General features: G+C 42.3%; 1 protein-coding gene and 1 long non-coding RNA gene across 2 annotated transcripts; one reads left to right on the top strand and one right to left on the bottom strand.

The window, feature by feature from the left end:
• Nucleotides 1-9,302: 9,302 nt before the first annotated feature.
• LOC113021103 (adenylosuccinate lyase-like) lies at nucleotides 9,303-15,279 on the top strand. Its single transcript, XM_026165551.2, has 12 exons — nucleotides 9,303-9,647; nucleotides 11,164-11,367; nucleotides 11,455-11,499; nucleotides 11,816-11,895; nucleotides 12,007-12,178; nucleotides 12,277-12,323; nucleotides 12,435-12,525; nucleotides 12,636-12,705; nucleotides 12,784-12,931; nucleotides 14,131-14,311; nucleotides 14,626-14,802; nucleotides 14,948-15,279. Exons 1-12 carry the CDS (start codon nucleotides 9,504-9,506, stop codon nucleotides 15,029-15,031), a joined length of 1,443 nt encoding a protein of 480 aa, XP_026021336.2. The 5' UTR covers nucleotides 9,303-9,503; the 3' UTR covers nucleotides 15,032-15,279.
• Nucleotides 15,280-18,141: 2,862 nt separating this feature from the next.
• Nucleotides 18,142-21,611, bottom strand: LOC113020053 (uncharacterized). The gene is made up of 3 exons (XR_003272147.2): nucleotides 19,934-21,611; nucleotides 19,167-19,331; nucleotides 18,142-18,839 (listed from the first exon to the last, which is right to left on the bottom strand). It is a non-coding gene; the product is annotated as an uncharacterized LOC113020053 (long non-coding RNA).
• Nucleotides 21,612-27,360: the final 5,749 nt, after the last annotated feature.

The raw sequence follows: 27,360 nt of genomic DNA on the forward strand, positions 1-27,360 counted from the left end.
GTTGGCGCGTTTCAGGAGGACGCTGCTCATACAGTTACACAAGTACACAGCCGAATTCGTGTTTATTATTGTATTTACAAAATACCACCGTTTTTGTTCGTATCATTTTATTTTGTTGTATTTATCTGCAACACCTTAAAGGCCGGTCCGTGAAAATATTGTCTGACATTAAACTGGTCCGTGTTGCAAAAAAGGTTGGGGACCACTGCTGTACACTCAGGGCTGGACTGGGACAAAAAATCGGCCTGGGCATTTCGACTAGAGACCGGCCCACCAGGTATTATAGGAAAAACCATAAAGCCTTTGAATGAAAGCAAACGCTGTTGTCACAGTGATGTACACTGTCTTGTTGGTATATATGTATCAATCTAATAAACTTAAACCTACACCATCCTCCCTATTCTGGTATTCTAAACAGTACCCGAAAGTAGTCTGCTTGAGTCTGCTTGAGTTAACCTCCTGAACTATGTAGAACACATGGTGAAAACCTGAAATTAAGACAGAGAAGACTAGAGGTGAGACATGATAATTACTAACTACTGATGACAGATTTAGATATGTTTTCATAAACCATTCATTTGCCACATCTATAAACAGCATGGCAGGGCAAAATATTTTTTCTTTTTTTTTTTTTTCTTTTTTTTCTTTTTTTTTTAGAATAGAAAACTTTATTTGTCAATTTCTTCAAATGTTCTTGCCATACAAAGGAATTGAAATTACGTTTCACACTGTCCCATGCGCAGACATTGACAACAATAAAGTGCAGATGCACAACAAAAACAACCCTAACAATAAGGTAATAATACTAAATACTAAAACAATATGGGTCTTTTCTAATGCTTTTCTAGCTAACAATTACACATCAGGAGAACCTCAGTGCTCAGTATCTTGCCCAAGGATACTTTGGGATGCAGCCAGCAATTGAACCACAACTTCTTTTTTTTTTTTTTTTTTTTTAAATGACATCAGAAACAGCAGTATGCGACATTACGTGATGGCAGAGCTTCAGTTCATCCTTTGTCATTTTTTTTTTTTTTTTTTTTTTAATAAATAGGACAGGGGGAATGAATGAGAGAAAGAGGGGGAGAGAAAGAAAGAAAACCAAAGGGGAGAAGAGACGGTGAGAAGGGGGGGGAAGAGAGAGAAAAAAAAAAAGAACTCCTGGGTCACCTGTATGGAGAAAAAAAACAAACAAACAAAAAAAACAAACAGAGGAGACAGCAAACAACAAAGAGCAACATAATAGAGAAAACAAAGCACCATCACAATAAACTAGCTAGCCATAGATATCAGTATTTACTAAATAATAAACGATATTGTGCAGCACGCAAGATAGACAGCGCACAGTGTGCTTTGAGGTAGCAGCCAAGAAAGCTTTAGTCCGCGTCTGTGAATACCCATGTGTGCATACCTGTGTGGATCAGCATGCTTGCATTCCAAAGGTTTCTCCATGTAATGATCTGCTAGGGAGTGTGGGGGGGCCACAGCCCCGTCCTCCAGGGTGTGAAGCGGGTATGGAGGAGATCAAAACTCCAGACATCCAGAGACCCCCAGAACACAAGAGACCAAGGAAGACCAACAGAGGGGCAGCCGCGCCACTGTCCCAGTAAGAGCTGAGGAGAGTCCCAGATGAGGGCTCGCCCAGCAGCCGCGGAGCAGAAGTCAGGGGGAGTTGCAGTGACGCGCCCGTGAGCTCCGCCGGCCCCCAGCTGTGCCTGAGTGACCGAGCCCCAGGCCGAGAGGCCGGGGGCACCCCACCTCCAAAGGGGCCCGAGTGAGCCCCAGGCCCCGACAAGCGGCCGCCAAGGAGTGAGCCGGTGTGTACCCGGACGCCCACCCCCAGACACAAAGAACCACCAACACACCGACACCTGAGGGAGTCCGCCACCGGCAGGGGAAGTGGTGGTGGGTGGAGATAGGCCTCCAAACCTTGGAGGGCCTGAGGTGTCCCCAGAGAGGTGGCGTCTGATACCCAACCTGACATATAGACACAGACATACAGGCACACACAGACACAAACATCCATTCCCACCCTCATGCTCTCATATGCACTCACTCCACACTCAACCAACGTGGAGACAGACATAAAGAGACGCTGTACACACGATCACACTCCCCAAGCGTACTCTACAAACCGGGTCTAGGTACCCTTGCCCCTGGAGGGGGGAATTGCACCCAGACCCAGGTGGTGTTACCCTTTTCCCTGCGGTGGGGAGAGGCAGACCACCCCGACTCCGCAGCAGCAGGGAGGCCCCACACCCCAGACCGCAGTCGGACGGCCAACTCCTCCTACTAGCCCTCCCGCTCCAGCAGGCCGCAGAGAATGGGGGTGGGAGAAGACTCCAAACCTCCCTCCACCCGCTCATTGTAGTGTTGATGCATATGTGTTCTAAGGTGCATTTAAAACCCAGGAGGGCATGGAGCTACCTGCCAAGGAGCAGCAGGTAAGCGCATGGTCCCTCCTGCTAGCCCTCAATGACTAGGTGTATTTAAAATTGAGAGGTGGGCAACGACGTCAGGGGTGAGGTGTACACCCTGATGGTAATTTGGACTCCGTGATTGTGCCCACCCCCAAGATCCTATATGTATGTATAATGAGAGTGTGAATAATGTGAATGTCTAAGTTGTGGGATAAAATTGAGGCAGAGGCAGCCAGAAGGGGACAGGGGGGGGGGGGGGGGGGGGTAGCCTCCTCTGCACCCTGGTGACATACCCCCACTCCAAGGCCCTGCATGTGTGGGTGGTTGTGGAGGAGCGGGAAGAGGGAGGCAGCTGAAGATGGGGAGGGAAGGAAGGGAGGGGCAGGTAACCCCTCCCTGGGGCCAGCTCCCCCGCTGACCCCAGTAGGCACTCCCACCCTCCGCGACCCGCAAAACAGTGATGTCACAGTGATGTACACTGTCTTGTTGGTATATATGTATCAATCTAATAAACTTAAACCTACACCATCCTCCCTATTCTGGTATTCTAAACAGTACCCGAAAGTAGTCTGCTTGAGTCTGCTTGAGTTAACCTCCTGAACTATGTAGAACACATGGTGAAAACCTGAAATTAAGACAGAGAAGACTAGAGGTGAGACATGATAATTACTAACTACTGATGACAGATTTAGATATGTTTTCATAAACCATTCATTTGCCACATCTATAAACAGCATGGCAGGGCAAAATATTTTTTCTAACATGGCAACCTTTAAAAAGTGAAAGGAGACAGAAAGACAGGTGAGAAAGAAAAACTTAATTGACTTTTTGATGGCATTTTACACACAGTGCTGGTACAGTATCTAGAAAACGTGGGGAAATGCTGGCATCATAAACAGTACTTAGCTACTTCTGAAGAAATTATGATGGGACCCTAAAAAAAATTACTATGTACAATAATGGATTTCTATACATTTTACATCAGGTGAAAACTCTTGTTGTAAGATTCAGAGCGATAAACAAACAAGAGAGAAAAGCCGATCAGCTGATCACTGATCAGTTTCATGATTGAAGTAGAAACAGGAGAGGGAGGGCGAGAGACTGAGAGAAGAAGAGGCAGCTGTGCAGCAAAGACACAGAATAACTCCAGCTTTGTGTCTTTTTCATTGTAGCTGAATTACGGGACAAACTGTTCCTTTTCACCTCAATACGAAACGTGCAATATTTTCTCTGAATACGAAACGATTCCGTTTTTTACGGGACGGTTGGAAACTCTAATAACTAACCTTATAAATAAGATAAAACAAGTTCAACATCAGTAATATCATAGCACCCGCCCAGCAGTATAGAAACTCCGTCGTGCTAGCTAGTACGCAGTACGAGTTATTGTAACTGACTGTAAAAAGTCAGCACAACGAAAATAAACTCCACCTAAACTTGGTTTATATCTGACCCAGACAGACTGCAGGTCGTAACTTCTTACCTGAAGTTCAGTTCACCGCCTCGGGTCTCTGCTCCTCCTGCCTTTCTGTCATCCACCTGCCAGTGTGTTGCATCTGCTGGCCTCCACCACTTGCTAATGTTACTGAATCTGTAGAAACTCCGCAATAGCCACCACCAAACAATTGAGTTATTTTTACACATCTCCCTTCATCTGGCCAATCCACCACCTTTCAGTGTTTATACCGTTACGGAAAAAAACGAAGAAAAAACCCCATCGGCCCATAAAAACAAAAAATCACCATCGGCCCACCGGGCAAATGCCCGGTATGCCCAATGGCCAGTCCAGCTATGCAGGAGGGTCAGATGAGTGGAGACTATTATTGAGTTTCCTGTTTCTGATGTGTGGGGGAGGTCTTATCATGGCACACATCTGGTTGCATGGGGGAAAACAAAAAACTCATCATCTAAAAGAATATTGCTGATGTGTGAGGTGTGTGACTGGTGGATGAAAGTTTTGGAGATTTACTGATGCATTTTCCTTTGGTACCACGTTGAACCTGCGAATTAGTTGTGTTTTGATCTATCATTCTAAGAGAGTATGCTTAGACAACTTCTAAAAAGAGGCCTTCATATTTTTTGATTTTTAACAGTGCACTGAGATTTTTTGTTTGGCAATTTTCTCTTTTTCAAGCAGGCCTGCAAGATCGGAATCGAAAGCACTACACAACCTACGTCACTGCTGGCAGTAGAAACTTATTGCGTCACGAGAGGTTCTACTGTCAGCAAAAAAAAAAAAAAAAAAATGGGGACTGACTGGACTGACAAAAGCTTGACTGACTTGACACCAGTATGCAAGATTGCACCTCCACCCAGAGTGACAAAAGGGTGGATGTATGTATGTATGTTTCTTTTTACAGGAGCGGAAAGGTGACAGCAACAGGTTGCATGGGCTTTTGGGCCGTGCTGACTGAAGCTTTTAATTGCCACTTTCTGTGTCTGTGAATTTACCAGCAGTGTTTTATTCATGAACTTGTATTGTTTACAATGCAAATGTCACTGTGAGAAAGTGTGCATACAGATGCGCTGCGCTAACATCTACATCACTTTTTCCACAGCAAAGGGTTAATCGTGGGATCTAATCACATGATCTACAGCAGGACACACCACTGGCTAATGTTTTCTTCTTACGACGGGGCCTGGAGTGAAGCTACCCCAGGGGAGAGGTCCTGGAATTTTTAAGAGACAATGCGCAACTTTATTGTGCATATCTAATTGTGTTAAGTTAACATATGGTAAAAGAGGGTTTTCCGGGGAGCTTTCATTTTTAAATTGCAGAGACTGTGACATGAGGAATATGGAAGAAGAGACTGGGGTGCAAATGCAGACCATGACTGGGAGAGAAGGCTTCAAGAGGACCAGTGAGAAGCAGGGACCATCTCCAGGACAACTGACAAAAGACAGTGGGCTGCACCACTGGGCTTCCAAAAGATTGTCACGAGGAGATTTTGAACAGCAAAATCTTAAAATAAAATGAAAGAGTTTCTACATTGACGTTGAGGAAGACTACAGGAGTGTACGACTTGCTCTGCTCCTAATCTACAGCCGCGTTGGAACAGAAATCGAGGGATGGAGAGAGCATGCCAAGCTCCAAAGGTGACAGCACAGAGGGAGATCAGTGTTGGAATTATGACTCTGTAAATGGCACAGACACCAGGAGCCATGACCATGACTGGGAATGACCACCGAATGCTGTCTCACTTTGCCATGCAAAGTACTTTGACACTCTGGAGAAGGCCTTTCCTCTGTGTCATTGTTGTTTCCATTTGCATGTGAGAGCTTAGATTGTGGGGATGATTAAGGATGAACAAAGGGTGGTGGGAGAAAAGTGAAGTGAGGATACACAGTGTGAAACTCCTTTAAGTGAACAATAATGTTGATGTGATATACAGAATGTCAGGAAAGAAATTCTGGTATTAATGTGATTCTTTGATTTAAGAATCAAAGGGTGGGATTGTATAGGAATTTCTTTTACTTATGTATTAATCACATTATTTTATTGTATGATGCCTTGGTGCCACTGGATTTTAACATGTCTCACACTCATACAGTAAGACAAATGGTGGGGGTCTAGTAAGGAAGTTGGGGGAAGCAGACAACTCCACAGGAAGAATCTTTTGTGTCTTTAAGGACTCTGGTAGGTAGCAAGAGAGCGTGAACCTTAAGGTGTGAAACAGCTGTGTACTGTCTTTTGTTCCTGGAGAAGGTATTTAACTGAGAGCCATGCTAGGCTCAGGGAGACTGCTGACCGTCTGCCCCACGGTCATGCAGGCTCTCCACCAACTTGGTTGTCTGTTTCTTTGTGTTTTGATTAAAGAATGTTAGCTACCGCTCACCGCTCGTCTGCAGGCTTTATTTAATCGAAAACTTCCACAACAGCAGTCAACCTCTTTTTATTTTGCGCTCTCACTTCCTTTTAATGTCATTCTTTAGTTCCAATGTCTTTAAATACTAGGGGCTTAAGAGACAGTGTTAAAAGAAGATCAATATTTTTGTTCTGTAAAAATGTAAATGTATACTGCTACAAGAAACACACTCTGTGGAGGCAGATGAAAATTTTTGGTCTAGTCAGTGTGGGGAAAGAATAATTTTTTGTCACGGTACGAACAAATCAGCTGGGGTAGCCTTACTGTTTAAAAACTTTCGTAATAAAATTGAAACTCATAGGAAAGACAGTCTGGGCCATTGGCTAATTTGTGTACTCAAAGTGGATAACAGCTTTTTGATCTTATGTAATGTTTATGGTTACAACAATGTAGCTCAGAACAAACTTTTATTAACTGAGATCACCAGTCACCTAAAAGAACTATTCACAAATACTCCACAAACAATCTTATATTAGGTGGAGATTACAATATGGTTTATGACGAATGGCTTGATAGATCACCCTCTAAATTCCATTCCCATCATATAAATTCATTTTTACACAACTTCTGTCTAAATCTCAACCTAATAGATCCTTAAGAGATTAGCAAACCCACTTGTTCCGTCCTTTTCGTGGTTCAAGCCCGATGGTTCGGCTAAATCGCGTATCGATTTCTGGCTAATCTCAGACAGTTTAATGCAGAATAGTGTAGATGTGGGTGTCTCAGCTGCGCCTTTAACCGACCACTGTGTGACACATTTCAGTGTTACTCCTCAAATTAAAAACTCTCATAATAAAGGTTACTGGAAGTTTAACTCATCCCTGCTTACCAATGAAAATTTTAGTAACGAAATACTTTGACAACTAGAACTTATTTCAACTAATGAAAACATAAGTTCTTACACAGAAAAGTGGGAATTCTTTAAGTTTCAAGTATGTTAAATCTCAATTAAACACAGTAAAATAATAGCTCATCAGAATAAGCAAAAAGAAACTGAAGTTATCAGAGAATTTAATCACATCTGCTCCAAACCCTTTTTTAATGATAATGACAAACAACGTAGAAGTATTCTACAGTCTTCTTTAGATGATATTTATACTAAAAAGGCTAAAGGAGCATATCTGAGATCCCGAGCCAAGTGGATGGAGGATGGCGAAAAAAGTACAGCATATTTCTGTAGATTAGAAAAGATAAGACAAGAGAGAAACGCCAAAAATAGTCTATCAATTGATAGTCGGCTATGCACTCACCCTCAAGAAATCTTTACCTTTTACAGTAATTTGTACTCCTCTTCATACTCTAGACCAGACCTTCCCAAAGTGTGGGGCCCGCCCCCTAGGGGGGGGGGGGGGGGGGCGCAGAGCCATTGCAGGGGGGGCGCGGCATGAAAAGGGCAATAAAAAACAAAAAACGCTAGGACACTGCTAGCACGAGGCGCCTCTACAAACGCAAAGCAGGAGATGAAGCATAGCTGAATATGTTTCCAAACCAACTTCATTCTAAGCCAAAGACTAGAAAATATGGTGAAGCATATCTTCCCTTTGGTTTCACCTGCACAAGTGCCGAGGTGAAACCAAACCAGTGCCAGGTCTCCCCTGCAGAATTGGTTTTCCAAGCATCGGGAGCAGCGCTGGGCTGTTCAAATCACGGACAAACAGTATCCCACATTCTTGATTTTTAGTTCACAAACACTTGTTGTAATGACTAACTACTCCTGACATTTTGGAGATGTTAGCTCTTTATACAGTGAAGTTACAGTGGGATACAAATAACATCAGGCTGATCCTGCCACGATTTGTTTCCCCGGTTCAAATCACGGACAAACAGCATCCAACAGTTGCGCGAACATTTTTCTTGTAAAACAAGGGGGGCCCAGCAGAAAAAGTTTGGGAACCACTGCTCTAGACCATTGGCTGAGGCAGTTTTTCAATCTATCAAACACCTGATTCCTAAATTTGATGAAAATTTTAAAAAGACCTGTGAGGGCAAAATTACCATTGAAGAGTTAGATAAAGCCTTAAGTGCTTTACCCAAAGATAAAGGCCCAGGTTGTGATGGTTTGACCAGTAACTTTTACAAACATTTTTGGGTTCATATTAGAACCCTTGTGTTTGGAATGCTTACAGAAATATTAGAAAATGGTTCTCTCACACACACTATGAAACAATGTGTAATTACACTCATACCAAAACCTGGGAAAGATCCGACTCTTCTTGATAATTTAAGACCAATTACTCTATTAAATAATGATTATAAACTTCTAACACATATTTTTGCAAACAGGTTAAAATCAGGCATAACTCAAATTATTTCTGACAGTCTGGATTTATAAAAGGCCGCTCAATCCATAATAATATCCGCCTTATTTTGGACTTGATTGACTACAACTACCTAATTGAAACCAAGGTTTTGTCCTATTTTTAGATTTTTACAAAGCCTTCGACATGATAGAGCATGAATTTATGTTTCAAGCCCTTGATTTGTTCGGTTTTGGAAGTAACTTCATTAATGTAATCAAATTGCTGTATAGAGATACTAACAGTTCAGTGTGTCTTCCACGTGGCACCTCACAAAGATTTAGGATCTGCAAAGGAATAAAACAAGCATGTCCAATCTCGCCATTGCTGTTTATTGCAGCAACTGAAATGCTTTCCATACTGATTAAAAATGCTGAGTTTGGTAAGATATCTATCCTGGGTAAAGAGCTCTCCATCAGCCAGTTAGCTGATGATACAACCATTTTTCTAAATAACCTGAATAAAATCCCCAAAATTCTGCAGATTATTGAAACTTTCTCAAAAGCTTCAGGGTTAAATCTGAATTTAAACAAATGTGAGATCTTACCCTTAACACTAGATTTACCATTGTTGTGAGTGCGCGCTAGTGATGTGCGGATCGATCCTGAAATATCGATTCCTCCGATACCAATCATTTATGTTCTAGAATCGATTCTCACATTAAAATATTGATATTTTAGTAATTTACAGTAAATTTGTAGTTTATCATTAACAGGAACACAGTGGAAAGAAACTATAACATTCGGATTGTCTACACTCAAAGGAACTACTTCCTCTTCCGCCTTTCATAGTCATGTGCGAAATACGGCTGTATAAATGTGGAGGAATCGCTATTTCAGGATCCATCCGCACATCACTACTTAAGATCCTGTCGCTACCCGCCGGTCTGTAGCCTCACAGTGTTCACTTTTCTAGCAACCATGGCCGGAGCCGAAGAGATGAATAGGTATCGCTCACCTCTGGTGTCCAGATACGCCAGCAAAGAAATAAGCTACAACTTCAGCGAGAAAAAGAAGTTCATCACCTGGAGGAAGCTGTGGATTTTCCTCGCCAAAGCTGCGAAGGTTTGATATAATGATCTGCTGCTACAAGCTTATGAAAGAAATCCGCGACCTTTATCAAGTTTCCTGCTCTAAACATAGTTATAAGGAGGTCTTACGAGTCGTGTGGATGCTACCCGGTGCTGACTGAGCAGACTGCTACCGTACAGTAATCAGTGTCTTTGTCTGGAAGTCCTAGGTCATATTTTAAATGAACATTTGGCTGTGTCCACACGTACTCGGGTGTTTTTGAAAACGGAGATTTTTCTATGCGTTTGCACCTTTTGTCCACACGAAAACGGCGTTTTCGGTCATTGAAAACTGAGATTTTATTTGCGTGTGGACGAGGAAAACCGACAGAACGCAGCGTCAAAGGTGTGCGCCACGTTATTGTTTCGGGAAAATGAATTTCAACAATCCTGTTACTGTTAATTGTACTCTCTGCAGTGTCTAAATGCTTAAATATACACAATTACTGTCCCTCTACACATAGGACTCGGTTCTGCTTCTATGCCCCATCTTTGTTTACTATTTCCCACCGAGGCTTCTAGACTTCTGATTGGCCAACATTTCTATCGCCAACTGTTGCTTTGGCATGTTCCTAGCAGCGTTTTCCTTCATTTTTGCGTTTACGTGTGGACGGGATTATTTTTTTGAAAACGAAAAATCTGTTTTCAAAAATACCCGTCAACATTATTATGAGACTCTGAAACTCTGCAGTTCGTATTTTCTATCGCAGAGTCACGTGAGCTTCGACACGCATGCGTACATGTTCTGAATCATTTGAACAGCTGCTGCTCTCTCGACAGCGAATGTTCCTGTGAACGAAAAGCTCTTCAAGTGGGAAAATTATTAACAGTAACTGTGGCTAAATGCTGTTGTGTTTGTGGTATCTTCTCTACTGAGGTTTTATTTGACCAGTCTGACCTATGACCCCTTTGACTGGCGCGAGGTACTTGATTATCTGGAACCTTTCTGTAGTGCTGTAGGAATCACGTGACTACGGTGTCCCAACAGAATACAGTCCAGTCTAATCAGCATATTGAGCGCCTGTGCCTCCTCATGAGGACAGCACATGATGATCAAAACTGGAGAAAAGAGATGCTGACAGACTAATGACTAATGAACAGCAGGCTGTTTGCTATCAGCTTAGCAATGAAAGTCACTGACTTTTACCCAAACATCCTTTCCATCAACAGAAGAGCCAATACTGCAAATATGTGTATTTATAATAAAACATGTATTTATAATAAAACATGTATTTATAATAAAACATGTATTTACATAAAAACGTATTTGCATTTGTAACTGTTGATAAATATCTTAAAAGTAAAGAACTGTATTATCAAGAGTCAAAAAGCTCCACATAAAAAGCTTATAAGTAAACTCTGAAAATGAATGAAACCCTGCAGGAAATGGTTCAGAATTCATTCTGTAACTACAAGCACTTTTGTTTTGCCAGCTCTAAACTTTACGAGTTGCTTGTAGGAACTCTTCCTGTTTGTCATCATGTCTCTGTGTTCAATGTTCTCCTCCTCAGGCTCTGGGTCTGCCCATCACTGATGCTCAGATTGCAGAGATGGAGAGCCATGCAGAGGACATTGACTTTGCCATGGCGGCTGAAGAAGAGCGAAAGCTGAGGCACGATGTCATGGCGCACGTCCACACCTTTGCACACTGCTGCCCCACAGCTGCTCCCATCATCCACCTCGGAGCTATGTCATGCTATGTGGGAGACAATACTGTAAGTATGACTATTGCATAAATAAACCCAGCAGTGATGAGTTTTGACTCTTTAAAGCTTCTCATGTTTGTCGTTTCTGTTCTTCAGGATCTCATTGCATTGCGTGATGGCTTCAACATCCTCTTGTCTAAGGTGAGACTCACCTGTTTGTCCAGAAATTCTATGAAAACAGTGCAAATGAATATATTAATATCAAACAAGCTTGTCAGCTAGTTTTTTGTTTTTTACAGTGAGTCCATTAAAAAAAAAACTAACAGGACATTTTCATTGAATTCATGAAAAAATATATTTAAAGATGACAGGATAGGCTATCCAACATGTTGGTCACATTTATTATGCATCTTCACTGCTTCTGGGAGCTAAAGATCAAAGCTGGCTGTTTGTAGCCCACGATGTAAAATAAGTTTGACACCCTGATTTGATCATTAAAGGCTTGTTTTTCCTGCAGCTGGCCAGAGTCATCGACCGGCTGGCAAACTTTGCAGAGGAATACGCCGACCTCCCCACGCTCGCCTTTACACACTTCCAGTGAGTCCGACTGCAGCTGCAGTGTTTTCATAGGCCTTCATCAGACTGATGGAGCTGTCCAACTTTGATGTCAAACACACCCACTGTGCCCCTCTTCTCCTCTCTGTACAGGCCTGCCCAGTTGACCACAGTGGGGAAGCGAGCGTGTCTGTGGCTGCAGGAATTGGTGATGGATGTGAGGAACCTGGAGCGAGCCCGCGATGATCTTTGTTTCCGTGGAGTCAAGGGGACCACAGGCACCCAGGCCAGCTTCCTGCAGCTCTTTCAAGGGGACCATGACAAGGTATAAACAACCATAAGAACCATGTGGGTGATTTCTGAAGTCCCACAGCACCGTATTGTGATGACTTTTTAATGTCAGTTTTCCTTTTGTGCCCCCAGGTGGAAGAGCTTGACAAGATGGTGACAGAGATGGCTGGCTTTAAGAGGTGAGTATCAAACTCCTGTCTCCAATGTTGACTGACATGTTTTTATAACATGGTCCAAGCAGGAACAGTTTGAAACACAGGCTATAACTCATTTGTTCCATTCTTATCCAGAGCCTACCTGGTGACTGGACAGACGTACAGTCATGAAGTGGACATACACTGCCTCGCCAGGCTTGCTAGTTTGGGAGCTTCTGTGCACAAGGTGAGGAAATGTCTACATTTAGTGGTGGTTAAAGAAACTTGGGTCTTGAGCTCAGGATTTTCAAAAAGCTGATGTAACTGAGTCTAAACTTTTGCTGTCATCTGCTGTAGATCTGCACAGACATCCGCCTGCTGGCCAACCTAAAAGAGATCGAGGAACCTTTTGAGAAGGAGCAGATTGGTACGTTCGCTCATTCAAAAGCACTTTTTGCCTGTTAAACTGTGCCTCAGCCTAAAGCTTTGCCTGCTCCTCTTACAGGTTCCAGTGCTATGCCCTACAAGAGGAACCCCATGCGTGCAGAACGCTGCTGTGGCTTGGCCCGACATCTGATTGCGTTGGTGGGCGACCCCCTGCAGACTGACTCAGTCCAGTGGCTGGAGAGGACACTGGATGACAGCGCCAACAGGTCAGCCAACACAGACACACTTACACTGCTGTGAATTTGGTATGATGCCGTTCTCCTCTGTAAGGTATTACAGTAGTTATGGCATTGTGATTTATGAAATATGCTGTAAACTTAGCTAACATTACTTGGCAGTAGCAGTAATGTGAGTTACTTCACTCAAGTGAAAGCTTTAAACATTAGCCTGATACTTAACTAGCCAGCTTAAGGAAATAATGGTAATAAGAGGCACTGATCCATATGGGCACAAAGAATGGCCACTTTTTTGTGCTACTGAAGTTCCCTGGCTTTCATTTAATCGGTTTATTGTGAACACCTACACATTAAACAACTTAAAAATGATAAATGGCTTCAAGCTCAGACTGAGGTCTGTGGGGCACTATCAGCCACTGAGACAACAGACAAATATGTTTAATATATGAATATTTCATACTTTATGGCTGCCTGTTTATTAAAGCAGTGGTTCCCAGACTTTTTTTGCTAGGCCCCCCTTTGTTTTACAAGAAAAATGTTCGTGCCGCTCCCCCGCACGTACTCATCCTCCAACCCCACACACCCTTATTTTGCTCCATTGGAGTTTATTTCACACCTCAAACATCTAGTAAACAGTTAAGCAAATAAAAGTAAAACATTAGAGGTAGTAAGGAAATAAACTACTAACTCTTTTATGCTACGTGCACTCATACAGTTATTTTTGAAAACGCAGCTGTTTCATCCACAAGTAAACGGCGTTTGGAATCATCGAAAACAGATTTTTTTTTTTTTTTTTTTTTAACACCCATTTTTTGGGTTTACGTGTGGACGAGGAATACAGAGTTTGTCACGCAACGTCAAAGGTATGTGCCTTTTGTCACATCACGCGGTGTGCTACGTTATTGTTTTTTGTTTATTTTTTTGTAAGGAGACTGTTTTTAAAAGGGAATTTCTCCTTCATTTTTCCCACTGACACTTCAGGAAATCCATGAGAGTTTGAGGCCTTGAACAAAGCCAAACAGCTAAGAGAGGAATTGTGGCCATAAAGGGAAAAAAGAAAAGAAAGCAAGAGTAAAAGACGATGTACATAATTGCGTTAATGGTTAAAGAACTACACATCCTACAATGCATTGCACATTGTTACCCAGGATTCAGTGGTTGAGTAAAAAGCTGTTACTTATGATTACTGATGGTTTCTTTCCTCTCTTCTCTGCCTTGCTCCTGTGCAGGAGGATCTCCCTGCCCGAGTCCTTCCTGACAGCAGACATCATCCTCAGCACGCTGCAGAACATCACAGAGGGTCTTGTGGTCTACCCCAAAGTCATTGAGAGACACATCCACCACGAGCTGCCCTTCATGGCCACAGAGAACATTATTATGGCGATAGTGAAGGCAGGAGGCAACAGACAGGTAGGAGAAAATGCCCTGTGAGGAGTTCTCCTCTGTGAGTCAGAATGGACACATTAATAATAGTTTTGAACATAACTGGATGAATGCATTTTTGCTTGATCAGGAGAGATGGTTTACTGGGCAGAAAATGCCAGTGGTAACCAGAAAAACAGATGACTGAAGTGAGCTCATCTTACTGACTAGTAACCAGTGTTTTGACCATTTAAATGAAGAAGCTGATTACCAATAACCAGACCTGACATGGAGACCCAACAACATGGCTGTTAAAGTCAGCTCCACCTTAATGTTTCTGTTTTTTCCTGTGTCTCCTTCAGGAGTGTCACGAGAAAATCCGTGTTCTCTCCCAAGAGGCAGCAGCTGTGGTCAAACAGGAAGGTGGAGACAATGACCTACTGGCCAGAATCCAGCGAGACCCCTACTTTGCACCCATTCTAGGGCAGCTGGATGCTTTGCTGGACCCCAAGACCTTTATTGGGCGTGCTCCACAGCAGGTACAGCATGAACAGCCTTATTTTTGTTCAGTCTGACAACAGATGAATGTTTACAGCCAAGCTGCAGCTCCCCTATTACTGCAGCTGTGTCTGTTGACCCCCTTTGATGATAGTTTGTTTTCTTGTTCCTGCTCCTCTTCTTCAGGTGAAAACGTTCCTGGCTGAAGTACGCCCCCTACTGGAGCCGTATAAGGCCAATATGGACGTCAAGGTTGAGCTTGTGCTTTAAAACATCAGTGATGTCTTGAGCTGGTTTTATGGTCGAGCAGAGTTTGCTGTCCACTCCACTCTAGGGACTGACCGTCTGTCAGCCTGGAGCGAGCTCTGTTGTCAGATGGAGGCAGCGCACAAAGTGTGTGTGGTACAACCAGCGTGTGGGCCGCTCTTGCTTGTACTGTTGTTGGTCAACCAGCCGCGGTGGAGAGTGAAGTTATAACAGATGAGATGAAGCGAGAGCATTAAAAACAGTAAAATGTCCACTGCAGCCACTGTTTGTTTTTCTTTGAAGTTTACACAGACGGGCCATGAGACCAGCATTACTCACACTTAGGGCTGGGTATCGTCACTGATTTCTAGAATCGATTCGGATTCACAAGGTCCTGCTTCAATTCTATTTAAATCTGGGAAATTTTGCCTCAGACAGTCAGAAATGTTATAATTCAGATCAGTACATTTACATATTTTTGTATCTATAAAAATGATGCTGACACTCGCAAGACTTTATCAAAGGTGTAAGCATCACAGCAGATGCATTTGTGTCAAAGGAGCTGAAGATAAAACATGAAGGTGATTTTTCTGGCCTGGGATTTCATAAAAATATTCTGCAGTACATCAAAAATGAAAGAAAACCATTAATCAACATGAACATTACCTCTGAAGTTACGGCGGTTTTATTAGAGACACGGCTGAGCGTTTTTGCATTTTGCATAATTTTAAAAAGTTTACATTTGTTCAGAAGCCTATTGAACAGCACAAATTACTTTTTCTTTTCGGAAGTAAGTAAAAGGGAAAGAAAAGTGCCCGACAGCGCTGTAAACAACAGTAGACTTGTGCGTAACAAGCAAGGGAATAATGCAGAAAAACGATTATTAGACGGGAAACTGTTCACGTATACTGAGAGAGCTGTGCATGAAGTGTGGTGGAAGGAAAACAGCAAAAGTCAGAGGGAGTCCATGACGATGTTTATGTGAAGCTTAGTTTGGATCTTCTTTTGCTGCTGGTTCGGTCAATATTGTTTGGAGAGAGATAAAACTAACAGCTTTAGAATCGGCGCAAAAAGGGCGTAAATACAAAGCACGGACCCGCCGAAACATCAGAATCGGCGAGCTGTCGGCTTTCAGCCCCGACCGTGTCCGTGCCGTCAGGTAAGAAAGGCGACATCTCACTGATTCTGATGTTTCGGCAGGTCCGTGCTTTGTATTTACGCCCTTTTTGCCTTTCTGCTCTCATTTACTATTTTAGCTGTTTGGTGGTTCTTGAAATTTTGTGAGGTTTAACCTGAGATTCTGGCGTTTCGGGCAAAATAAATTTATATTTAAAAAATCGATTCAGGATTTTAATGAATCAATATCACATTATCCAAGCCAGAATCTATTTTAATCGATAAATCTATTATCAAAACCCACCCCTACTCACACTGACATGGGGAACACTTTGAGTGGCACATTTTGCAAATATTCTGAAGTAAATTCTGCGACCTTTAAATAGCCCTATCAAGTCTCTTGGTCTTAATAGACTGTTAGCGCACAGTAAAAAGAAATGTTGTATAAGTCAGGAAACACTCGGCAGTTCCAGAGTTGCATTTTATTAAAATAATATCAAGAAAAAAAATCATAAAGAACCCCGTGTATATACCTATACAGCAATACACTGAAAATCTGAAGAAGAAAAAATGGGTGAAATTGCTTTTTTTTTTTTTTTTTTTTTTTTTGTGTGAGTGGTAAGAGATGTATTCTTAAACACTTCTTCAGTTGAGAATCAGAGAGGAGAAACACACAGGTTTTCTTGCTAGCAAGGGCAGCACAGAGCACTCACACTGAGAGTGAGAGCTCTGAGACTCGCAGCTCTGAGACTGCCCTGGTCTTTATTTATACATCAGTAGCACTGTTGCCGCACAGCAAGAAGGTCCTGAGTTCAATTCCACCATCAGGCCGGGGTCTTTCTGTGTGGAGTTTGCATGTTCTCCCCGTGTTTGCGTGGGTTCTCTCCGGGTACTCCGGCTTCCTCCCACCGTCCAAAGACATGCAGCTTGTGGGGATAGGTTAATTGGATAATTCAAATTGCCACTAGGTGTGAATGTGCGAGTGAATGTGAGTGTGAATGGTTGTCTGTCCCTATGTGTTAGCCCTGCGACAGACTGGCGACCTGTCCAGGGTGTACCCCGCCTTTCGCCCTATGACAGCTGGGATAGGCTCCAGCGCCCCCCGCGACCCTGAAGAGGATAAGCGGAAGCGAATGGATGGATGGGTGTTTGTTCCTTACATCGAAGTGTGTGTGTGTGTGTGTGTGTGGGGTCAGAATGTGACCCCACAACGACTTCACTAAACCTGCTTCCCTGAAAGTCCAGTACCGTTTCAGATAAAAAGGTGATAAAGTCCTAATGGTTTCATAAATCTTCCTAATTATTATTATTTTTTTCATATAAGCATCAGGGACAAGGCTGTCTTGCAATTGTTGAGGTCACTAGTGTGCGCCCTATTTCTTCCAGGATCACTCTTCATTTGTAGGTTTTAGTGGACTCTTAGTCCTGTGAAGTGGTTTTCATGGGCCAAAAGCATTGTATTCCAAGATCTGGGAGATTGTAGAAATGAGCAGTAACCCCCTTCTTGCCATCTTTCCAGAAATATCAGTGATCTGGAAGCTGTTACGCTTACTTACAACAGCAGCAGTACTTTCTGCACCTGCATAAAGTCTAGGACACATTTACTAACGTGTTGCAGCTTTGAATCTTTTAATATATATTTTGTTAATATTTTGGCTATGGTGTCTTGTTATGAAATATATAGAAGAGTAACAGTGTTAGCATGTGGTCAAAGTTAAGTTTGACTGGGAGCGTCAAAGCTCAATAGTCTGTATCAACAAAAACTCACTGCAGCCTGTGTAATATTTGATACGTCATATTATATTCCAGTCTATCTTGCAAATACATATTAGCATTGCAAATGTCATGCACAAACACACACAACTATTAGATCCTTAAGATCAAACCTGTGTCATTCTTTTGGTCCACTGCAGTGTAGTAGTCAAAAAGAAAGAAGTGAAGTGGCCACAAATGGCCAGGATAGAGCCCAGAGGGTTAATTTGTAAAATGTCTAAAAATATTGATTACAGGATAATACATTAATGTTAATAGCAACTGTAAGCTTTTTATTTTGAAGTTATAAGTATAAACAATGCTGTTACATTTACACTAAAAATCTTTTACTATAAGTATGGACATAAAACAAGTGAACAACATTTTATAATAAGCTTAATTTGGAATTCTGTACACTGCAATAAAAAAACCCCACAACAACAAATAAAAAACAAACAAACAGCCAGTGCCATCATCTGTCCATTAAGTGTCAAACATCGCATTGACCCGTAGTCTCTGCTCGTCAGCACATTTAAAAAGAGCTCCATGTCCTCTGCAAACTGAAAAACAAAGAGGAAAAAGTCCCTCTACACAAAAACACTGCAGATGACAGGCCAGGCAAAGATCTATTGACTTGTTTGAATGCCTCCTCATCATGTGAGCCTTGAAGTTTTTTGTAAGAAGACTAAGACCACAGTGAGAGCATTTCATTTTCATGGACTTTCCACAAGCCGCAGTTTCATTTAGCACAGACGGTAGAGCACATGAATGTTCTACCAAAGATTCAGAAAATGGTTTAGATGCTGGAGAGAAGACATCGAGAGGGAGATGGGGCTCCACAGAGAGTTCAGTGGGGAGCAGTCCTGAATGCTGACATGACAATAATTGCCTTGCCATATCCCCACGCTGTATGACTGTCATGTTACAGACAGGGCAGTGAAAGTGCACCAGCATATCATTTTGTCTGTAAGAGAGAAAAAAGAAAAAAAACAACAACAACATGTAATTTAAATGTAGTTGTATAGAATGCTGTCAGTTTATCTAACAATCAGATTGTACATATTAACAAAAATATCCAAGCCAACCTCAATAATGAAAGCAAAATGCTATGGATCACAAGAGCTGTCAAGAAAAAAATATTCAATGAAAACACTTTTTTCTCTTGCTGATGAATCCACTGAACTGTACAATGTGAAAAGCAACTTTTAAGTCAACAAAGAGACTGCAAAGGTGCTGAAAAGAAGTGCATATTTATAACTTTAACTATGAGTTATATTTAATACCAACATACCTTTAAAGGCAAAGCATTTTTAATGTGTCCATTTATATGCTCCTCGATCTTTGCCCTGACAGGGCTGAAAGCGGGGCACAGATGGCAGTGAAAGAGTCTTTTGCAACACGTGGTGCATTCCTGCAATTCTGGCTTGGTGGCAGAATTCCAAATTGATATGTGCATCTAAAACAGAGAAAAACAGATGAACACCATATACACATTTAAATTCAGGTTTTAGCAAAAATAACACGTTACAGTTAGCATGTAAGAGATTGAAAATTCTTTACAAAAACATAATTTACAAGACACTTTTATTTGTGACATATGTATCTATTGACATGTAACAGACAATTTAACAAAGGCTAACTAAAATCTGGGCAATAAAAAAGCAGAACAGAATGGAATAGAGAATATTAGTATTTATAAATGTATAAATCTCTTTGTGACAAACTTTACAATGTTGATGCAGGTGGAATGAGAGACATGAGTAAAGCGCAATATGCAGTAAATGGAACAATGTGCATTGATGTCAGATAGTGAAAAGCAGTGAAGTGAATTTGTTCAGTAACAAGCAAAAATCAAATACGTTTGAAAGGGACCACTAAATGCTAACCAGAGGTGTCAAAAGTACACGCATTCCTTACTAAAGTTTAGATACCTCGGGGGTATGACGGTAGTTGTAACGCTAACAAAGTGCCAACGTAATCAGTGTAAGCAAAGTAGATGATTCCTAGAATTATATAATTATTAACGGCGAATTTATACATGGAAGACTCTGCACCAACCTTTACGATCGATTTGCAAGGTTAATGATCCTTGCAGTAGTGATGGGTCGTTCGCGAACGAAATGGCTCTTAGAGCCGCCTCTTTGAAGTGAACGACGGGAGCCGTGGGGGTTTGTATTCTTTCTCTTGCCCTCTCACTAACCTTTTTCGCTTCACGCCACGTGAGCCTTGTGTTTGCGCTGAGCAGAGGGGGGAGGGGCGGTAGTTACACTCACAGCAGCAGTAGAACACGAACAGACAGGAGGGAGAGAGAGAAAGAGAGCAACAACAAGAGACAACCTAGTCAATTTGGAAAGGTACAGTAAAGAAAATGAGTGAAGCAACCAAGAAAACAAGCAAGATCTGGAACCACTTCAATTTTATTGACAGTACAAAGGCAGAGTGTAGAGTCTGCAAGAAAATAATTTCATATAGAGCTGGCTCCACAAACAATATGCATAGGCACCTGAGAACTGTCCACCCATCAGTGCAATGGGAAAAAAAACCCACAGTCAGTTGAGGGCGATATAAATGAAGGTGCTAGTGTGTCTACTGCAACTGTTGCTGCTCCTTCTTCTGCTGCAGTAACTGAAGCGTCATGCAGTATACCACCTAAACCAAGCCAGAGTTCAATGAGACAGTTTTTGCAGAAGTCAGAGACCCCAGCAAGACAGAACACAATTGATGAAGAACTGGCAAAAATTATAGCACTTGATTTCCAACCATTTTCTGTTGTGGATGATAAGGGATTCAGGACTTTTATACATGCACTGAATCCGACGTATGTAATTCCAAGCAAGAAGGCTCTCTCCCAAAAAAAAAAAAAAAAATCATCCCAGGCATATATGAAAGAGAACGTGCATCACTTCCAGAGAGGGTTAAAAAAGCCACAGCAGTGTGTCTAACAACTGACAGCTGGACATCCCAAACCACCACATCCTTCTTGTTAGTTACATGTCACTTTATTGAAAATTATAAAATGGTATCCTGTCTTCTGGATTGTTTTGAGTTCAGTGACAGACACACTTCTGAGAACTTAGCAGAAGAGCTGCTCAAAGTGGCAAAAGAGTGGGATGTGGAAAAGAAAGTGGTTTGCTGTGTTACTGACAATGCAGCTAACATAACAAAAGCAATTAAAATCCTGAAATGGACCCACCACCCATGTCTTGCGCACACAATTAACCTTGTTGTGAGAGATGCTTTGAAGGTGATGAAGCCAGCTGTGGACAAAGTGAAGGCAATAGTGGAATTTTTCCACAGGAGCACAACAGCCACACACAAGCTCAAATCTACCCAACAACAGATGGGCATGCCTGAGCTAAAGCTCAAACAAGAATGTATCACAAGGTGGAACTCAACCTTTCATATGCTAAAACGGATTCTGGAGTCCAAGGATTCAGTCATCTCTACCCTGGCAGTTATCAATGCACCGGTCGACCCTCTGAGCCATGAGGAATGGGACGTACTAGGGCTGGGCGATATATCGAGTTTTTTAAAAATATCGATATATTTTCACACGAGATATAAGATGTGGCAATATCGTTTATATCGATATAGCCTATGTTACGTTATAATTATACTTGTGGAGCCGCAGGTTTGCCTCTCTTTCGTCCACTTTTGTCTCTACGCAACGTTACTCGGCCTCGCCTCCCCCATAGCTTCACCTGCAGGCAATGACAAGATGAAAGCGGAAAATCTCTGTTAGCGAGTTACCGCAGATGGCCCCGTGCGTGGGGCTGGACGGCGTCAACGTGTTAGCGAGCTAACCACGCTAACGACATGCAGCCCGGAGGGGCTGCACGGCCTAAAATCCTTTCATTTTCTCAAAACTCGACAGTGCGCCTTATGTATGAATTCTGGTTGTGCTTACTGACCGCGAACCGATTTTATGTGGTACACAGCGCTCAGCAATCTGTCAAAAAATGTTTTAATATAACTTTGCTAAGCTACGGAGCTGCACGGCTTGATGTCGGAGGATTACGGCTACCGGGGAGGAGCCTCGCGGAGTGATACGTACTGTGTGTGTATAAGGACCACAAATGGCACCTGTTCAGAGACGTGGTGCAGCTGTGAAATCTGTCTCTTTGTTATTACGCTCAGCGTCTATTAGTTTACATTTTGACTGCACAATTGTGAGCTTTTTGTTATGCACAAAAACAACATTGTTTTCTTTTATTTATGGACCATGATTATTTAATAAATGCTGATAATTTATTTTTGAGTAATTTCTTCATGTACATCTACGCTGTATGTAAATAAAAGTGCCCGTGTGACATCTGGGACACAGTGTGACTAAGAACTCTCTTTTTGTTCTTAACTTATGGCTTAAAAAAAAAAATCGAGATATATATCTTATATCGCCATCCAGCTAAAAAATATCGAGATATGAATTTTGGGTCATATCGCCCAGCCCTAGGACGTACTACAGGAAGCATGCAGTGTTTTGGAGCCATTTGAGCAGGTCACCGTGGAGAACAGTGCAGACAGGTGAGTGTGCAAATGTTATTGTATTATTATTATTATTATTATTAGTATTAGTAGTAGTAGTAGTAGTAAGTTGCATTGCTGGTTGCATTGCTGGTATGAAAAGTAGATTAGACATGATCATAAATAATAATAATATACTGCTGAATTTTAAATATAGCATAATTTTGAAACTTGTTATGTACTCTTTTTTTCAGCCATGTCACAGCCTCCAAAATGTTAATCCTGTGCAAGGGTCTGCAGAGAGTGACAGCTGAACACCAAACCAGAGTAACTACTGGAAAAGTGAAAGAGTTGGTGGATGCTCTCTGTGCATCCATGGACAGAAAATTCCACAGAATGGAATATAATGCTGTTCTCTCTGAAACCACCATTCTTGATCCAAGAAGCTGGTCTTTAATGACAACAGAGCGGTGGATGAAGCTCTTCAGAGAATAACTGCAGCAGCAAGATCCAGCCAACCAACTCCACTGCCAGGGAACCAAGAGGGAGAAGAGGATGAACAAGCTGTTTGGAGGTTCTTTGAAGAACGAGCAAGTAGAGACACTACCAGAAGGAATCCCTCAGCAGATGTAATACTGGAAGTGAGATCCTACATTGATGAGCCCCTTTGCCAGAGAAGTGCAGATCCACTGAGCTGGTGGGAGACAAAGGCTTATACTTATCCACGTCTTACCCAGGTGATGACACGGAGACTTTGCATTGTAGCAACATAAGTCCCCTCAGAGAGAATCTTCTCCAAAACAGGACAGATAATGAATGACAGAAGAAACCGGATCAGCTCCTCAAAGCTAAGGCACTTGATATTCCTGAATGCCAACCTTTCCGTCAATTAAAGATCTGGTTGTTCATTTTTTCTTTTTGTTTTGCATATTTTAATTGATATTTTATTGTGTTGTGTAGTGTTTTGTGTTCTTTTGTTTTGAATTGGTTTAAAAGGGAAAAAGCTGAAAATTTAAAAGGAAAAAAGTTGAATTGTAAATAGTTGGTTTTTGTACTTATAATTTATTTATTTTTTTACATTTTGTGTGCTGTGAATAAATACAAGAATACTTATATGATAAACATTTATAAATAAAAAAGACATTTTTTATATTAGTAGTTCATTGTGTGCATGATTTTATATTGTTGTTAATACCGTATTTTCACGACCATAAGGCGCACTGTGCTAAAAGGCGCAGTCTCAGTTATGTGTGCCATTACTGTATTTAACACACACATAAGGCGCACTGGACCATAGGGCGCATACAAGTACCGTATGCGTATTTAAAAATAAAGCGGGAGCAAACCTGAATTCGGTACCTTACTCACATTTTTATTACCAATAATCGTCATCATCAACAACACACAAGCATACAAGTGTGCGTATTTAAAAATAAAGCAGGAGCAAAACAAAGTTTGGTACTCACATTTTTATCATCAATCAAACCCATCGAAGTCCTCATCCTCTGTGTCTGAATTGAACAGCTGCGCTAAATCTCCATCAAACATGCCAGGTTCACTGTCTTCACCGTCAGAGTCACTTTCCGTGCCGTGCGGCTCCTCGGAAACGATGCCGGCTTTTGCGAAAGCTCGAACAACAGTGCCAGCAGACATGTTAGCCCAAGCATCTACAATCCATTGGCAAATTGTGGCGTAACTCGCCCGGCGCTGCCTTCCACTCGTAGTGAAACTGCGTGGAAAAAACCACCTGGTCTCCTTACATACACCTCCCTCAGCCAGTCTTTCATCATTTCCTCATCCATCCAGCCCTTTTCATTTGCCTTAATGATGATTTCTGCTGGAAACTTCTCTTTAGGCAAAGTCTTTCGCTTAAAAATCACCATAGGCGGCAGTTTCTGTCCATTAGCATGGCAGCCAAGCACAACAGTAAAAGAAGACTTTTCATACCCCGTTGTGCGTATCGCTACCGTGCTGGTCCCCTTCTTCTCCACAGTGTGACTCACCGGGATGTCAAAAGTGAGCGGGACCTCGTCCATGTTTGTGATGTGGCTGGGCTGGATGTTTTTGTCGCCGATGTGTTTGCTGCAGTAGGAGCGGAAGATGGCCAGCTTTTCCTTATAATCCGCTGGAAGTTGCTGCGCTACCGTAGTCCTGGTCCGGATGGAAAAATGGCACCGTTTCATAAAACGAAAGCACCAAGACGGACCTCCTTGGAAATGTTCAATGTTCATCTCTTCAGCTAGTGAAACTGCTTTTAGCCGAATGGTGACCGTCGAAACGCTTCTCCCGCTCGCTCTTTGCTCGATGATTCACCGCTCGAGTCTTTCCTCCAACTCGGGCCACCTCGCCTTATGTCCGCGGAAACTCAGCTGCGTTTTCTTGACCTGCCGGAGCTTGTTTTCCAGCTTCCTCCATTTGCGAACCATCGATTCGTTAATCTTAAATTCTCTCGCCGCTGCTCGATTTCCATGTTCCTCCGCGTAGCTGATGGCCTTCAGTTTAAACTGTGCTTCGTAAGCGTGTCTCTTTGCCATTTTCAGGGTTGTTAAAACAACGATGTCCTGCATAATGCACATACCTGTTCTTTTATACAGGTATGTGCGATTGTCCCGGTATATACGATCAACGCCCACACTTCACCCTTTAACGTTCTCATGGTGTTCTCTACTACGTCCTCCTTACAACACATAGGGCGCACCGCGCTATAGGGCGCGCCGCACTTTTTGAAGAAAATCTAAGACTTTTAAGTGCGCCTTATGGTCGTGAAAATACGGTAATAAATTACTTAAAGCAACAAAACAACCTGAATCAGAATCAGAATCAGAATCGTGTTTATTGACCAAGTATATGTGCAGACACATACAGGGAATTTGGTTCCGGTAAATGGTGGCTCTCAAGCACAGTAATTCAAATCTCACACACACACACACACACACACTCCTGAAGAGCCGGTTCGGAACCGAAAGAGCCAGTTCTCTATAAAGAGCCGGAAATCCCATCACTAGTCGCTACCCGGCCTGTAGCCGCACAGTGTTCACTTTTCTAGCAACCATGGCTGGAGCCGAAGAGATGAATAGGTATCGCTCACCTCTGGTGTCCAGATACGCCAGCAAAGAAATGAGCTACAACTTCAGCGAGAAAAAGTTCACCACCTGGAGGAAGCTGTGGATTTTTCTCGCAAAAGCTGAGAAAGTTTGATATAATGATCTGCTGCTACAAGCTTATAAAAGAAGTCCGCGACCTTTATCAAGTTTCCTGCTCTAAACATAGTTATAAGGAGGTCTTACGAGTCGTGTGGATGCTACCCGGTGCTGACTGAGCAGACTGCTACCGTACAGTAATCAGTGTCTTTGTCTGGAAGTCATAGGTCATATTTTAAATGAACATTTGGCTACGTCCACACTGTTACGTTCCCCTGAGGGGTCTAGGCAGTGAGGGGGAAGTAACAAAATGTAAGTCAAAAAGAGAGCAGCTCACTAGCTGCAAACAGCACACACGCACACAGTTCACACGCACACAGTTCACTAGCTGTAACCACTCACATGGCACTCTGGGCAGAGCTCACCTTTCCCTGGGCTTAAATCTCTTTAATTACTGACGAGAGTCAGCTGCACAAAAGGGAAAAGGTGGCACCTCAGGCAGAAGAGGTAGTGGGACACGCCCACACAGGTATTTTTGAAAACGGAGATTTTCTATGCGTTTGCACCTTTTGTCCACACGTAAACGGCGTTTTCAGTCACTGAAAACGGAGATTTTTAAAAACGCCTGCCAGGGTGGATATTTTCGAAAACTCAGTTTTTGTATTTATGTGTGGATGAGGAAAACTGAGAAAAAGGTGTGCGCCATTTTTGACGTCACACTGTGCGCCACGTTATTTTCGGTGAAATGAATTTCTACAATACTGTTAATTGTACTCTCTGCAGTGTCTAAATGCTTACATATATACACACACAGTTACTGTCCCTCCACACACAGGACTCGGTTCTGCTTCTATGCCCCATCTTTGTTTACTATTTCCCGCCGAGGCTTCTAGACTTCTGATTGGCCAACATTTCTATCGCCAACTGTTGCTTTGGCATGTTCCTAGCAGCGTTTCCCTTCATTTTTGGGTTTACGTGTGGACGGGATTACTTTTTAAAACGGAAAATCTCGTTTTCAAAAATACCCGTCAACATTATTACGAGATTCTAAAATTGAAACTCTGCAGTTTGTATTTTCCCATCGCAGAGTCACGTGAGCTTCGACACGCATGCGTACATGTTCTGAGTCATTGGAACAGCTGCTGCTCTCTCGACAGCGAATGTTCCTGTGAACGAAAAGCTCTTCAAGTGGGAAAATTATTAACAGTAACTGTGGCTAAATGCTGTTGTGTTTGTGCTCTCTTCTCTACTGAGGTTTTATTTGACCAGTCTGACCTATGACTCCTTTGACTGGAGAGAGGTACTTGATTATCTGGAACCTTTCTGTACTGCTGTAGGAATCACGTGCCTCCTGACGAGGACAGCACATGATGATCAAAACTGGAGAAAAGACACGCTGACAGGCTGACTAATGACTAATAAACAGCAGGCTGTTTTTTATCAGCTTAGCAATGCAAGTCACTGTGACTTTTACCCAAACATCCTTTCCATCAACAGAAGAGCCAATACTGCAAATATGTGTATTTATAATAAAACATGTATTTACATAAAAACGTATTTGCATTTGTAACTGTTGATAAATATCTTAAAAGTAAAGAGCTGTATTATCAAGAGTCAAAAAGCTCCACATAAAAAGCTTATAAGTAAACTCTGAAAATGAATGAAACCCTGCAGGAAATGGTTCAGAATTCATTCTGTAACTACAAGCACTTTTGTTTTGCCAGCTCTAAACTTTACGAGTTGCTTGTAGGAACTCTTCCTGTTTGTCATCATGTCTCTGTGTTCAATGTTCTCCTCCTCAGGCTCTGGGTCTGCCCATCACTGATGCTCAGATTGCAGAGATGGAGAGCCATGCAGAGGACATTGACTTTGCCGTGGCGG

This window comes from Astatotilapia calliptera, chromosome 4 (genome assembly GCF_964374335.1).
Source record: "Astatotilapia calliptera chromosome 4, fAstCal68.1, whole genome shotgun sequence".
NCBI classification, from domain to species: Eukaryota; Metazoa; Chordata; class Actinopteri; order Cichliformes; family Cichlidae; genus Astatotilapia; species Astatotilapia calliptera.